General features: G+C 49.2%; 1 protein-coding gene across 22 annotated transcripts in view; it reads right to left on the bottom strand.

Moving 5' to 3' along the window:
• The window catches only part of PCDH7 (protocadherin 7), a 453,309-nt gene extending 438,140 nt beyond the window's left edge, over window positions 1–15,169 (bottom strand). For 8 of the 22 annotated variants that reach the window (XM_060777850.2, XM_060777852.2, XM_060777854.2 and 5 more), the window contains exon 1: window positions 10,199–15,168. In XM_060777850.2, the coding sequence (XP_060633833.2) occupies window positions 10,199–13,366 (3,168 nt within the window). In that variant the 5' untranslated portion in view covers window positions 13,367–15,168. Of the gene's footprint in view, window positions 1–2,915; window positions 4,147–10,198 lie in introns of those variants that run through there. The other 14 variants (XM_060777841.2, XM_060777843.2, XM_067469001.1 and 11 more) reach the window with 5 other exon arrangements.
• Between the last annotated feature and the right edge of the window lie 703 nt (window positions 15,170–15,872).

The raw sequence follows: 15,872 nt of genomic DNA, 5'->3' as shown, positions 1-15,872 counted from the left end.
TTTGATTTCAGCTTCCCTTGGAACCATAACTTTATACTCTAGAGGGGTCCATTTCATTTTCAGTAGCTGGCAGATCCAAGTGGGCATGCTGAGAGGCACAGTTCAATGGTCCAGTTCTTAATGTTAGAATTTGAGAAGTAAATCTGATTGATTAAACATAATTCCCTTCTAAACCATCACTTATAAACAGAAAAAGGTTATTAACATACTTAAGCTCAGTTGAAAACACTGGGTCAACTGTGACTCACTTTGTTCCTTTGGTTTCAACAAAATAAAGGTATGGATTAGATCCAGGTATAGCAGTGGTTCCCAGTCTGTGGGCCATGGCCCACTGGTGGGCCACAAGACCTAAAATAAGGTCAGTGGCTCTAGATTATTAAATATAGTTTTCTGTGGGCGAGCAGATGGCAACTACTGGATGGCATATGTTCTATATCAGAAACTAGAACTGATGCAGTCTGTCCAATGCAATTTTCTGAATCGGCACCCAAATAACCAAATCAAATCTAAAGTTGACCAAAAATTGATTCGTAACCCTTTTGGTATTAATGTTGGAGAGTGGTCCCTGGTCAAAATGGTTCCTGGTCAAGCGGTCCCTGATCAAAGTGATCCCTGGTCAAGTGGTCCCTGGTCAAAATGCTCCCTGGTCAAAAAAAGGTTGGGAACCACTGGTTTATAGGAATTAAGGCACATATTTAAAAGTATTAAGATGTTAGATTCCTTATTATTATTATTATTATTATTATTATTATTATTATTATTTGATGGGGGAAAGAGAACAAGAAAGCAAGAAAGTGAAGCCTCACATACAGCCTTTACTTAGAAATATCATCTTCTCATTTGAGACAGTACATCGTGAACCCCCCTTGATGGATAGTCACCTTGTCATGGTGAGGGGTCTTGCATGTTCTAATGAACTTTTGAATATAACCACAGGAGGGGGCACAGGGAAGGTTCCAGACCAAGCACAACCCAAAGACCTGAAGACCTCAACAGTAGATCAGGCAGAAGATAACATGATGCATGTTACAACGGTTGTGAAGGTGGAAGAAGGCTGCAACAGATTGAGAACCTACTGTCATTGTGTTAACTATGCCACTCGTTAGGACCCTCACTCTGTGAAGACTGTGTGCACTAACCTCTACACATTAAAAAAAAACCCTCATGCACAGGCAACTTCCAAGGCACTACATCTGGAAGTGAAACTGAAAAAGCCATCATATTCAGGCAACGAGGGCTCGCCTAAGTAAGTAAAGTATCCTGAATATAATTTTGCAGACACTGAATTCTATCAGTTACTAATACTAATTACATTAAAAAATCTTTCTTTTTCTCATGATGCTTCAACACAAACACTACTTCATTTGCCCTTTGCAGTCTACCAGCCTCTCAAGTGTTATACTCATCTTCAGGAAACAAATATTAGTTCCAATCGAATAAGCCAAATAAAGCATTCAAATGTCACCAAAATGAGAAGCCTCTTTCCACCATGCCTGTTCATTATTCTCCCCCTCCCCCCCCCCCCCCCCCCCCGCCGCCTTCCAATACTTAAGTATCTATGTGGGTCATGATTAACATTCCTAGACAATAGACACTGTATTTGGAATAGACCCCCTTTGCTTTTGATCATGACTATGAACAATAATGCCATCTGGTTAAACATTTGGGAAGATATAAAATCTGTGACTGATAGCTCAGCCAGTGTTCAAATGGCATTCTTTGAGGACTGAAAAGTTCACATATCCTATTTATATAAATCCACACCTGTCGCACTCATTATTATGCAAAATGGACAGGCTTAGAAAGTGAGAATCAAATTAACCAAGTACAATATCAGTCCTTATCCTATATTATATAGTCATTTGTTGTTGTTGTTTACTTTTGCAAGATGTTGCCCTTTAAACTCCTGTGTCTTTTGCCCCACAGAAATGCCCTTTATCTGCATATAAATCCACAAATCTATTTATGCATTTGTCAGAAAGAGTTGCACATAACGGCAAGGTTAAGGCCACTGAAAAAATATAATTGCAATATAAATGATTTATTGGATCTATAATATTACAGGCAATAGTGCCACCTTCCAAGTGTGTTTTCAAAACTATTTTATGAGAGAAGTCACAGAATGTTTGTTCTTTGGCTACAAAGCCATTCAACATATTAACTCTCACCAGCCATTATAGGAGCCCCGGGTGGTGCAATGGGTTAAAACCTTGTGCTGGCAGGACTGTTGATTGAAAGGACGGTGGTTCAAATCTGGGGAGCGGGATGAGCTCCCATCTGCCAGCTCCAGCTTCTCATGCAGGGACATGAGAGAAGCCTCCCACAGGATGGAAAAACATCCAGGCAACCCTGGGCAATTTTCTTGCAGACGGCCAATTCTCTCACACCAGAAGTAACTTGCAGTTTCTCAAGTCACTCCTGACATTAAAAAAAAACTACAACAACAAAACAGTCATTATCTGGATTGGGAGATTGGTCTTTGGGTTTTTTTGAAGCCACCTCAAGAAACCAAAAGATAAACATTAAATGGAGAGTTCCACCCAGTTCTTTCAAGGTGCCTTTCCTCCAATCATGTACTCTAATATGCTTCATTGTAAATATATATTATGCGAATATATGTAACATAAATAAGATAAAGCTGAAGCTGTCTTTTGGTAGAATAATGCAAGATGTGGTATTTTTCAACACAGAGGGTCCTTAGTCCAGTATCATCTAATTATATTTTCATCATTATATCCCTATCTACCTAGACATATATATGATAGCTATTACACAAAAGTCAAACAATATCAGTTTGATGTAGAGACCAACTCTTACCACACTTGCTAAGGTATCCCCTTTCACATCATATTCTAAGAACCTATCAACAGAAATTTATTTGAAAGCAACTGAATAAATTAAATAATTTCATATAGTCACTTGCAAACTGCCATTTATTAATATTCTTTGTAGAAAAAAATAACGGAGTGTACAAACACAAAATATAAATCAAATGCTCTATGAAGCCAAATTTGACACAAACAACTATCATCATCGCCATATATATATATATACACACACACAAACTGATTTTGTTCAGCAAGAACTATGAATAGCTCATGTAAACTGATATCACCACAATACATTCCACCGCCTCCTATACAATGCAAAAATAAGCTGCATGTGATAAACGTCAAAAGCCGATTAAGCTAACAGATTCCACAGTATAAAACTGGCTTTTGAACCAAATTTACACATTTAAGCATGCAATAAGAAGCATACTTTTTTGATATGGTTGTAGAACTAGTCAAGGTGTCTACATTCTGGCCAAGTTTTGTATTTGCATTCATCAGCATGCATTTCTCTATAATGGAATTCCACGCAAGATGCTTTGCAGCTTGAGATAACACAATATTTACCCTAGCTCGGCTCTGACAGCACTGTTAAATAGTGTGCTTTGCATAAAACTCCCAACAAGGTAATGTCAGAGAAAATGCACCTTGATTCAAAATGAAACAGCTATTTCCAAGACTGAAGGTCAGAATTAAAGTCATACAAAACAATGGTTCTCCATTACCTCTGTGTGGTTTAATGTGACAAATGTAAAGCTTCTCCTTCACACTGCTTTAAATGACACATATTCACAATCAGTTCCTTGCAATTAACACAGTCCCTTGTGTTACTACTCCTGTGTGTTAAGCTCCATGCCCCATGTTTTCCCAGTGGTCTCCCTCAGTAGCTGACCCTATAGTGATTTAACTTGGTGGAAGGTATCACAAAATAAATTGAGCCAAATAGACTGAAAGCTTGAGATGTGAGAAAGATAGAAAGCATGTATGAGCACAGGGATGGTTCTTTCCTCACTCACAACTTTAATGCACATATTGCATGAGTCCCACTAGAATCAGCGTGCTTAACACTGATATTCAGTGTCAGTTTCACAATCTCACTGGGAGAATTTGCTACTAGAAAGCTGAATGGCCTATTAAATTAAAACACTGTGGACTGTTCTTGTTCCAAAAATAGCACCTCCTATAACACTGAAATGTGGTCTTTCTCACTGCCTAGCTAATGATAAAGGTGTTAGAGTGTAACAGATTTTAAGGGACATGTTTTTGGCACGGTTTCTACCTCTAGTGGCTCAGAGCAGCTTCCTCTGTCTCGAATCTGGAAAAAGAGAAACCCCCCGGTGGCACAGTGGGTTAAAGCACTGAGCTGCTGAGCTTGTTGATCGAAAGGTCGCAGGTTCAATTCCGGGGAGCGGCGTGAGCTTCCGCTGTCAGCCCTAGCTTCTGCCAACCTAGCAGTTCGAAAACATGCAAATGTGAGTAGATCAATAGGTACCGCTCCGGCGGGAAGGTAACGGCGCTCCATGCAGTCATGCCGGCCACATGACCTTGGAGGTGTCTACGGACAACGCCGGCTCTTCGGCTTAGATATGGAGATGAGCACCACACCCCAGAGTCAGACATGACTGGACTTAAGGTCAGGGGACTACCTTTACCTATGAGTGGATAGTTTGGGGTCAAGACTTTTCACCAAAGTGTAAAGGTGGCAGCCAGTTACAACTGGTAGCTTTCATATTAGCAAAGGTGCTGAATCTATTCCAGGGTTTAGTCTACACTGTAGAGGAGCTATCCAAGGTGCTGAAACTTCCTTTGGTGGGATACACAATTCAGCAGCCTGGCTGTCTCCTTCTCAATATGGATCAAAACCTAGAATAGATTCACTGACCCAATGACATGGGGAAGAAAAATGACCTTCTTCCTGCTCTATCATCTACATTTTTATTCTATTGATTCCTATTAGTTGCTGTCAAAGATGGTGGGGCTTCATTGGTACACTGGTGATGTTTGCAGGCTGCGGTGACAGCATTAGCTGGGGTAAGCACTGACTCTTCCCTTGTTTGTTCTGAGTCAATAACTGTGAGAATACGTGAGGAATGAGTTTTAATGCTTGGGGAAGCAAGATCTGGAAGAAAGTTCACACTGAAGGGCTGCTTTTCCCATGGAAGAGATTAGCAGTGGGAGAAACCATATCTGAAATATTTTTACTGAAATGGCACAGGGGTAAAGCATGAATGAAGTCTATTTTTCCACCATTCAGGAGTACAATCACTCAAATCTCACAGAGTGGGAAAATTCTTGAAATTGTAATCCCCAAAAGTAACTTTTTGTGCTCTGACATGTTTTTTTTTTTCATATCATAATCACTTCTTTGGGTGAAAGTGCTCAGTGGTCACCTAGTCTTTCAATTAGGACTATAACTAATAGTTGCATGTGAAGGATGGTGGTTGGTATTGATAGCCAATGATCCAACCTGCTCTAGTTAGTCAGGGTGCTGAGGCAACATATTTTGCTGCCCTAACAGCAGCATCTTACCCCTATATCTTTGGCCATCTTATAGAAGATGCCAGAGTGGAACTTTCAAATCACATATCCTCTTCCTGTTCAGACCATCAACTGCCCCCAACAACTGAATGGGTTTGTGTATGCTTTCAGACTACATGTCATCTGTAGGGTCCTTGAATATGTTTTCTGTGTGGCTTCCAGAGTGTACTTTCCCCCTCTTCTGCAGACTCATACAACTGTAGGTAGGTACAATTGTGTGCATGTCTCCAGTTGTTGCTTACTGCCACAATTGAAACTCTGAGTGAATGTGATGGAGGAAGTAAAGGGGGGGGGGGGGTTAAGGTTGACAGCTAGAGGCATCTCTAAAGTCTTTCTTTGCTAATACTTCCCCCCACCACCATTTGTATTGTGTATTTATCTGCCTGTCTTTCCAAGTGTAGCCCATCCATAGGAGGCAAAACTTGTAAACATTACTGGGTTTTGGACTATGATCCAAAATGTAGCCAGGAAGGTTGGGGGTTGAAGCTGGAGGGGTGTGTGTGTGTGATTTTGCAAGCTCTGCTAGACAGATATAATTCACACATCACTAAACTGAAAAGCTTTCACCTTCACATTTTGGTGCTAGTGAGTAATATTTTCCTGCAATATATATTAACTGTTAGCATGTGAGGAATTGTGATCACAGTTCTTTAAAAGAGTATTTATTTCAAAAGTATGTGTGTGTGAGAGTGTGTGTCTGTCTGTCTGTCTATCTATCTATCTATCTATCTATCTATATGCATGCTGATTTTTGTAGCTATGCTTCAAGGGTAAGTTTAAATGGTCATAAGATATGGCATGACAAGTGGCTAAGCTGGGTTGTGAGGGGTAAAGAAATAAAAAAGAAACAGAGTGGGGTGGCTCATTTTTCAGTTTCAAGCTCTGTGCATGGCTTGTTGGCCTTGCAGAAAAACTGTGTGTATGTAACAAAGAAATGGAAAGGGGTATTAAAATGTGAAATACTGTGGGACAGCTGGTTATATTCTGGCTGGGAAAAGGTATCTGTGTACCCCTGTGACATGTGAATGAAGGAAAACTGTTCTGTAGGTGTTGAGGAAGTCTTTTAAACACACTTTAACCATCCTGGTTCACACATTAGTGGGATTAGCTAAAGAGGGTGGAAGGAAGTCTGGTATATACTTTGGTGTTGGTACCCCTGGTTCCAATCAGCACTTGTAATGGTGAGCTTAACATGGCCATTATTCCAGAGTGTAGGTGAGGGGAATCCACAGAGATGAATGGGATGGTGAGTTTTCCAGTTAGAAGGGAAGCCCTGAACTGGCAGAGTTATAGGTAGCTAAGGGGGTTACCATTTCTTGGTGAAAATCTTGATCCATCCTAACCTATTAATAGCAAACCCTTCTAGAGATTCTACTCAGATGAATGAACGCAACAAGAATAGAAATTAGATCCAGGTAGGTGGTAACAGGGGTGTAATAGGGATAATAGGGACAATAGGGGTGTGTGGTCTAAGAGTCTAAGGAACATATAGAGGTCAATGGGATGATGAGCTTTACAGTTTGAAGGAGCCTTGGAAAGGCAGAATTGTGGGGAAACTTAACTGGGGTTGTCCCTTTCGTTTTTCCACACTTAATCCATCCTAGGGATTCTGCTCAGTTTAAGAAAGGTTAGGAGTAATGGTGGGGGCGGGGGGGGGGGGGGGAGTCCTAAGAAACCCATATACATCAATGGGAGGGTGAGCTTTATAGTCAAAAAAGTTGGAGCCCTGGAAAGGCAGAGTTGTGGGTAGCTATCTAAGAGCACTTCACTCTTTCCTTTTCCCACAGTTTCCCCACTCTCTCTAACCTATTAATAGCAGCCCCTTGTAGAGATTCTGCTCAGATTAAAGAAGACAACCAGAATAGAAGGTAGATCCAGATGGGGAGTGATAATAATAATAATACTAAATATTTATTTGTATCCCGCTTTTCTCCCTAAAGGAACCTAAAGCTGCTCACAACATTTTAAAACAATACAAATCATAAGGGGTATAATCTAAGAAACCCATAAAAGTCAATGGGAATGTGAGCTTTACAGTTAGAAGCAAGTGGAGCCCTGGAAAGGCAGAGTTGTAGGTTGACCAGTTCCTTTTACCATGCTTCATCCATCCTAACCTATTCACAACCATCCTAGGGATTCTGCTAATTAAGAAAGGCAACCAGAATAGAAGGTAGAGCCACATGGGAAATCATAGGGATATGTGGTCTGAGGAACCCATAGAAGTCAATGAGAAAGTGAGCTTTATAGTTAGAAGCAAGTGGGGCCTTGGAGAGTCAGAGTTTACACTTTCCTTTTACCATGCTTCATCCATCCTAACCTATTCACAACCATCTTAGGGATTCTACTGCTTAAGAAAGGCAACAAGAATAGAAGGTAGATCCAGATGAGGAGTCATAAGGGGGTTTGATCTAAGGAACCCATAGAAGTCTGTGGGAAATGAGCTTTACAGGTAGAAGGGAAGCTGGAGCCCTAGACATGCAGAGTTGTGGGTGGCTAAGGGAATTTAGCTGGGATTAACACTTTCCTTTTACCACACTTGATCCACAGTAGCCTATTCACAACAGTGCTAGGGATTCTGATCAAATTAAGAAGACAACCATAATGAAAGGTAGATTAAGATAGGGAGTAATGGGGGGTGTGATCTAAGAAACTAAGTAGCTCATAGAGGTCAATAGAAGGGAACTCAGAGCCCTGGACAGGCAGAGTTGTGGGTGGCTGAGGGAACTCAACTGGGGCTGACCATTACCTTTTACCACACTTGATCCATCCTAGTATATTCACAACAATGCCAGGGATTCTAATCAGATTTAAGAAGACAACCATAATGGAAGATAGATTCAGATAGGGAGTAATAGAAAGGTGTGGCCTAAAAACCTAAGGAATATATAGAGGTCAATGGGATGGGGAGCCAGAGTCTAAGGAACATATTATTATTATTATTATTATTATTATTATTATTATTTATACACACCTATCTTCTCCAAAGAAATTCAGGGTGGTTTATAACAAAAGTCAATATAGAAGTCAATGGGATGGTGAGCTTTAGTTAGAAGGAAAGACAGAGCCCTGGAAAGATAGAATTGTGGGTGGCTGAGGGCACTTAACTAGGGATGACCCTTTCCTTTTACCACACTTTATCCACCCTAACCAACTCAAAACAGTGCTAGAAATCCTGCTCAAATTAAGGAAGACAACCAGGATGAAAGTCAGATCCAGATGGGGATTAATAGAGGGGTGAAGTATAAGAGTCTAGGAACATATAATAATAATACTAACAACAACAACAACAACAACACTTTATTTATATGGCACCCTATCTCCTCAAAGAGACTCATGGCAGTTTACAAAAAAAGTCAATATAGAAGTCAATGGGATGGTGAGTTTTAGTTAGAAGGGATGTCAGAGCCCTGGAAAGGCTGAGTTGTGGGTGGCTGGGGGGACTTAACTGGGATTAACAATTTCCTTTTACCACACTTGATTCACCCTAACCAACTCACAACATTGCTAGAAATCCTGCTCAAATTAAGGAAGACAACCAAGAGGAAAGGTAGATCCAGATGGGGAGTAACAGAGGGGTGTGGTCTAAGAATGTAAGGAACCCATAGAGGTCAATGGGATGGGGAGCTTCGCAGTTAGAAGGGAAGTCAGAGCCATGGAAAGGCATAGTTGTGGGTGGCTGAGGGAACTTAAATGCGATTATCAATTTCCTTTTACCACACTTGATCCACTTTAACCAACTCACAACAAAGTGAGAGATTCTGCTCAAATTAAGGAAGACAATGAGGTAAAAGGTAGATCCAAATGGGGATTAATAGGGAGGTGAGGTATAAGAGTCTAAGGAATATAATAATAATAATAATAATAATAATAATAATAATAATAAATATTTATTTATTTGCTGCCCTATCTTCCCAAAGGGACTTAAGTCGGTTTACAACAATATAGAGTCAATGGGATGGTGAGCTTTAGTTAGAAGGAAAGACAGAGCCCTGGAAAGGCAGAGTTGTGGGTGGCTGAGGACACTTAACTGGGGATGACCCTTTCCTTTTACCACACTTGATCCATACTGGCCTATTCACAACAATGCCAGGGATGCTGATCAGATTTAAGAAGACAACCCTAATAGAAGATAGATTCAGATAGGGAGAAATGGAAAGGTGTGGTCTAAAAACCTAAGGAACCCATAGAGGTCAATGGGATGGTGAGCTTTACAGTCAGAAGGGAAGTCAGAGCCCTGGAAAGGCAGAGTTGTGGGTGGCTGAGGGCACTTAAGTGGGGAAGACCCTTTCCTTTCACCACACTTGATCCACCCTAACCAACTCACAACAGTGCTAGAAATCCTGCTCAAATTAAGGAAGACAACCAGGATTAAAGTCAGATCTGGATGGAGGTTAATAGAGGGGTGACATATAAGAGTCTAGGAACATAATAATAATAATAATAATAATAATAATAATAATAATAATAATACTTTATGTATATACTGCCCTATCTCCTCAAAGGGACTCAGGGCGGTTTACAGCAAAATTCAATATAGAAGTCAATAGGATGGTAAGTTTTAGTTAGAAGGGATGTCAGAGCCCTGGAAAGGCTGAGTTGTGGGTGTCTGAGTGCACTTCATTTTGATCACGCTTAATCCATACTATCTCGGGATTAATGAAGACCAGTAGGAAGTAGATCTGGATAGAGAGCCATAGGGTGAGGGGGGTTGGGCTCCTACCTGGACTTCAGGTACCAAACAGGGCGAGGGCCCTGAGAACTCTCCCTGGGCTCCCTTTCCAACCCACTGGCCCACCCACCGACCCCGCCAGTGGACCTTGCTTGCTTACCTGCTTGCTGTACTTGCTGCTGGCCTGGCAGCTGTACTCGGAGCAGTGGTCGGAGCCGATGGAGATGTTGTCCCCGGCGCCGACGAAGGTGTTGGCGGGGGGCAGCTCCTGCACGGCCTGGTGCTTCTTCCCGGCGGTGGGCGACTGCGGGTGGAGCTGGACGGTGGGCAGGGGCGAGCTGGACTTGTAGTGCCGCGCCAGGTCGGGGCTGCCCCCGGGCCCGCCGTTGACGGCGCGGTAGCGGCTGAGGGCGGGGCTGTCCCCGGCCAGCTTCTCGTGGACGCCGTCGTAGCGCTGCCCGTTGGGCTTGGAGGCCTCGACGGTGACGATGCTGCTGTAGAGGGGCTGCTTCCCGGCCGCCTTCTTGCCCTTCTTGTCCTTCTTGGGCTTCTTGGCCTTGTCGTGGTGGTGGAGCGGGGCGGGGGCGAAGAAGTCCTCGTGGTCCTTCTTGCCGGCCTCGTAGCCCCCGCGCTGGTGGGCCTTGGCGCGGCAGTAGCGGGCCAGGCCCACGCCCAGCAGGAGCAGCGCCACGGTCACCACGCCGGCCACCACGCCCACCGCGATGCTCAGCCGCTGCTTGCCCAGCTCGTAGCTGGGGTCGCCGGCGATGTCCTGGCCCAGCGGCGTGTGGAGGCTGCGCGCCACCTGGCTCTCCACCAGCGTGGCGTTGGCTAAGCTCTCGTTGACGAAGACGTGGAGCAGGGCCGTGGTGGCTTGGCCCGGCGCCCCGCTGTCGTTGACCTGCACCACCAAGCGGTGGAGCCCGTAGTGCTTGGGCGCCAACTGGCCCACCAGCGAGACCACCCCGCTGGCCGCGTCGATCTCAAAGAGGCGGAAAGGGTTGCCGCCCACCAGGCTGTAGCTCAGCTCGGCGTTGGGCCCGGCGTCGGCGTCGCGCGCCCGCACCGTGGCCACCGCCACGCGCGGGAGGCTGGAGGGCGGCAGCACCGTGTAGGAGCCATTGGCCGGCGCCGTCACCACCGGCGCGTTGTCGTTCTCGTCCATCACAAAGAGCGACACCGTGGCCGTCGCGGAGCGGGCCGGCTCGCCGCCGTCCACCGCCTTGACGGCGAAGGTGTAGCTCGTCTGCATCTCCCGGTCGAAGGAGACGGCGGAGAAGATGGTGCCCGTGTCGTTCTCGATGGAGAAGATCCCGCTCTCGCCCTCGCCCTGGATGGAGAGGCTGAGCTGGGCGTTGCGGCCCTTGTCGGCGTCCATGACGGTCACCATGCCCACGGGGCTGTTGGGCTGCAGGTTCTCCTTGACGTAGAAGGTGAAGACGTCCTGCATGAAGCGCGGCTCGTTGTCGTTGCGGTCGGCCACGCGGAGCAGCACCCGCGTGGAGCCCTGCAAGGAGGGCGTCCCTTTGTCGCGCGCCGTCACCTGGAACTCGTAGGCGTCGCGCTGCTCCCGGTCCAGCGCCGCCTGCACGCGCACCTCGCCCGAGTCCGGGTCGATGGTGAAGAGGCCCGCCTCGGAGGAGGAAGAGGAAGGGGAAGCGGGGAGCGGCTCCAGGGAGTAGGCGATCTCCGCGTTCTTGCCGCTGTCGGCGTCGGTGGCCAGGATGGTCGCCACACGCTCTCCCGGCGCGTTGTTCTCCGGGAAGGAGAGCTCCAACAGGGCCTGGCCGAAGACGGGCGGGTTGTCGTTCGCGTCCGCCACTCGGACCAAAAGCGAGTTGTTGCTGGAGAGGCTGGGGCTGCCCGAGTCGACGGCGACGATGACGACGTTGTAGTCCCGCGCTGCCTCGTAGTCCAGGGGCGCCGAGGTGTGCAGGAAGTACTTGCGCTTGTTCTGGGGCTCGCCCTCGCCCTCGCTGGCCGGCTTGAGCTGGAAGGGGACGTCCCCCACCACCGTGCAGGTCACCACCCCGTTCTCGCCCTGGTCGCGGTCCGAGACCTGCACCAGCGCCACCGGGGTGTCCACCAGCACGTCCTCGCCCACTGTGGCCACCCCGTCCCGCAGAGGGATGCGTCCGATCTTGCGGATGTCAATAGCGGGGACGTTGTCGTTCTCGTCGCGGATGTTGAGTACCACGGTGGCCTTGTCGCTCTTGGGGGGCTGGCCCCTGTCGCGCGCCATGACGCTGAAGCGCAGCTGGTTGACCTCCTCGCGGTCGATGCGGTGGAGGACACTGAGCCATCCCGAGGCCTCGTCCAGGCGGAGAAGGCGACGCACCGACTCCGTGGCCGCCCCAAAGACGTACTCCAGCTGCCCGTTGACCCCAGCATCAGCGTCGGCGGCCCGCAGCTGCAAAATGGGCGTCCCAGGGCTGCTGTTCTCCGCCAAGTCGGCCTCGTAGACGCTCTTCTCGAAGCGGGGGCTGTTGTCGTTCACGTCGGTGATCAGCACCCTCAGCAGGGCCTGCGAAGAGCGAGCTGGGTCTCCACCGTCACGCACGCGGAGGCTCAGCTCATAGGCGTCGCGCTGCTCTCGATCCAAAGGCCCTTTGACAATCAGCTGGGGCTGCTTCTCCCCGTCGGGGGTGTCTGCAACTTGCAGCTCGAAGACGGTGCTCCGGGCCGTCGAGGAGCCTCCGCCTCCTTCTGCTTCGGGCCTCCTCTTGTCTGAGGCGCCTCGCCGCCCCTCACCACCGCCGGGCTCTTGGAGCAGCTCATAGCGCTCGATTCCGTTCCGCCCGAAGTCGCGGTCAGTGGCGGTGGGAAGGAGGTAGAGAGTGCCCACGGGGCGGTTCTCCTCCACGGTGAGCGTCAGCACTGGGGACGGGAAGGTCGGCGTGTTGTCATTGATGTCCAGGATGACCACCCGGCCTTCGAAGAGGTCCACCCAGCTCTGCGAAGGGCCGATGACGGAGACTTCGAAGTCGAGGAAGCACTCGTTCTCGTCGAAGATCATCTGGCACTGCGGCAGCTTCTCGCGGTCGATGCGGCGCTCGGTGGTGCTCAGCTCGCCCGTCATGTTGTCGATCTTGAGGTAGTCGGCGCCGGACTCGAGGCTGAACGTGACCTCGCCCGAGCCGGTGACGATGCCCAGGTCGGAGGCGACGTTGCCGATGCGGATGTCGGCGGGGCCCTCCTCGGCCAGGCGGTAGCGCAGCACCTGCTTGGCCGACGCCGGCACCACCAGCCCCAGCGGCGGAGGCAGCAGGAGAAGGAGCCAGCAGGCGCAGCAGCGCACCAGGGCCGGCAGCCGGCGCAGCCGCCACATCCTCCTCCGAGCCCTCAGCCTCCCAGCCAGGCAGGAGAAGAAGCACCCGAGAAGACGTCCCTTTGGCAATCCGGAGGGGGGGGGGGGGAAGCGGAGGCAAATCAACGCGTACAATCCTGCTTTGGAGGAGAAACTTCGCGGTGCATCAGAGCAATCGAGTCCAGAGCTGTCACTGGGAGGCTCTTCTTCTTCTTGCTTTCCTCCCGCGTTCCTTTCGATACTCACAGTTCACGGGGCAAAGCGGCTTTGGCTCGAGGAAAGATTCATCTCAGCGGAGAGGCTTGGAAAGGAAAGGAGGGGGCAGTTCCGCCTCTTTCTCCTCCCTCCCTCCTCCCTCTTCCCTCCTCCTCCTCCTCCGCCTTGGATGGTACTGTAATCACTTTGCAAGGTTGGCAAGAAAAGGAAGAGGAGCAGCGGCGAGGAAAGAAGGGGATGCAAGGCTGCCTCGCGCCCAAGTCCAGTCCAATTCGCGCGCGCTCTCCCTCTCCTTCTCCCTCCCTCTCTCTCGCTCACCGCCGTCGCTTCAGCTCTTTCCTCCTCCTCCTCCTCCTCTCCGCTCCGCAGACACCCGCCGAGGAGGAGGGGGTGGAGTGGGGGAATGTCAATCGCTTCATTCAGAGCGGGCTGGTGTCCGGTGGAGGGGAAAGGACCGAGAGAGAGAGAGAAGGGAAGAAAGAAAGAAGAGCAGGCAGGCTTCCCAGTCCACTTCTCCGGCGATGGAATTAAAAAGAGAACCTTTCCCGCACCAAATAGCCCATCTCCAATGCCTCTGTTGGGGGGGGGGGGGGGAGAGAGAGAACACGTTTCTTTCTCCTCTCGTTCTCTTCTCCTCTCGTTCTCTTCTAGGAATCCCCTTCGATGCTCAGGATGGCGCCCAAATCCACAGGGATGTCCGTTTCAGTCCCTTCTCAGCAAAGGAGCAGGTCTTTCGTCAAATATGAAGAAGAATACAAAAATAAATCAACTCTGCGCAAGGTCATTAGTCCCGAAAAGTCCGAAAGGCTAAGAGGAGAGGGAAGCAAGGAAGCAAGGAAGGATGGAGAGCTGGCTACTAGCTCTTTCCCAGCCGTGGAGGCACACACAGCACACACACGCGCGCGCGACGCCGGAGTCCCAAGTTTGCCGTCGCCTCTGCAGTTGGGCTGCGCGTGTGCGCGCGCGGGAAGGCGGGAGCGCGGACGGGCGCGTTGGGTCCGTGGGCGCCTTACCTGCATTTACCCTGCATGGCTTGGAGGCAGCGGAAGGGGCTGCAGCAGCAGCAGGGACAAGGAGAGAGTGCCAAGCTCCGGCTTTGGCGGCTTCCCCTCGCCGTCCCAGGCAGGTAAAAAAGGGGGTGGCAAGTTCAGCCCCTCCCCTCCCTCCTTCCGTGTCCCTCTGGTCCAAAGGTGAGCCCAAAGGTCGGCTGCGGGGGAGGGGGAGAAGAGTCAGGATGGCGTGCTTCCAGTAGCCCTAGCTTCCTTCCTCGTTGATCGATGCAGGGAAAGAGCTGGGACTGGGTCTTCTCTCCACGTGAAGGGCTGGATTATATCCGTCGCAACGCGTGTCCAAAAGAATGATGGCTGGTAATCAAAGGCAATGCCGAAGGAGAGCCGAACGAGAGCCGCAGTTGTGGCTGTTCGCTTTCCCTCTCTCTCCCTCTCTCTCTCTTTCTGTGTCTCTGCTGGCTCGCCTCGCTCAAGTGCGGCTGGTTGGTGCAGGGAGCTCGCTAGCCTCTCTCGCTCAATCTCTGGGAGGCACACACTTGCAGGGGCGCGCGCGCGGGCGCGCTCCCGCGCACTCCCTCACACGCCGCGGAGCAGAGGAAAGCGCGAGCGTGACGCCTGGCCGCTGGAAGCAGAAAGAAAGGGGGGGGGAGAGAGAGAAGGGAGGGGGGAGGGGGAGAAAGCGGCGGAGCATCAAGTTTGTCCTAAAGTGCTTGGGAATGGGAAGCCTCTCTCAGCGGCGGAGGTGGCTCTTCTCTCTTTCCCTCCCGCCGACGCAGAAAGCAAAAGCCCAGCTAAAAACCTCTCCCCCTCCCTCCTTTGCTTCAAACACCATATTTCAGTCAGAAACTCCTCGGGTGCTGAAAGAGGGGAAGCCACGTCTTCTATGTGTCCAAACGGGGGGAAGGGTTTGTGTTTTTTTTGAGGAGGAAAAGGAGGGGGGAGAGTCATGTGGAGTCTGCTTTGCATAGTCTTTTATTGACGTTTCCCCTCATCACTTTCGGAGGGTCGTGACAGACAGGAAGAGAGGGAGAGCTGCAGTGACTCGAGAGAGATCCAAACTCCAGGGAGGAGGAGAAGGAGAAGGAGAGGAACCTCCAGCCTGTACACAAGAGAGTCTACAGGGAGGGGAGATCCCTGGATTAGAGAGATGGCTCTCCCGCTATTTCATTCCTTCCTCTGTCTCTGTCTCTGTCTCTGTCTCTCTCTCTCTCTCTCCCGCGCTGTGGGGCTGACTGACGCGTGTCAAGCAGAACCGGCTCCCGCCTGCCTCTGAAAGCAACTTTCTTCCCTTCCTCTGGTCC

The sequence above is a fragment of the Anolis sagrei genome, chromosome 5 (genome assembly GCF_037176765.1).
Source record: "Anolis sagrei isolate rAnoSag1 chromosome 5, rAnoSag1.mat, whole genome shotgun sequence".
NCBI lineage: Eukaryota > Metazoa > Chordata > Lepidosauria > Squamata > Dactyloidae > Anolis > Anolis sagrei.
This window is presented reverse-complemented; position numbering and strand designations above follow the sequence as displayed.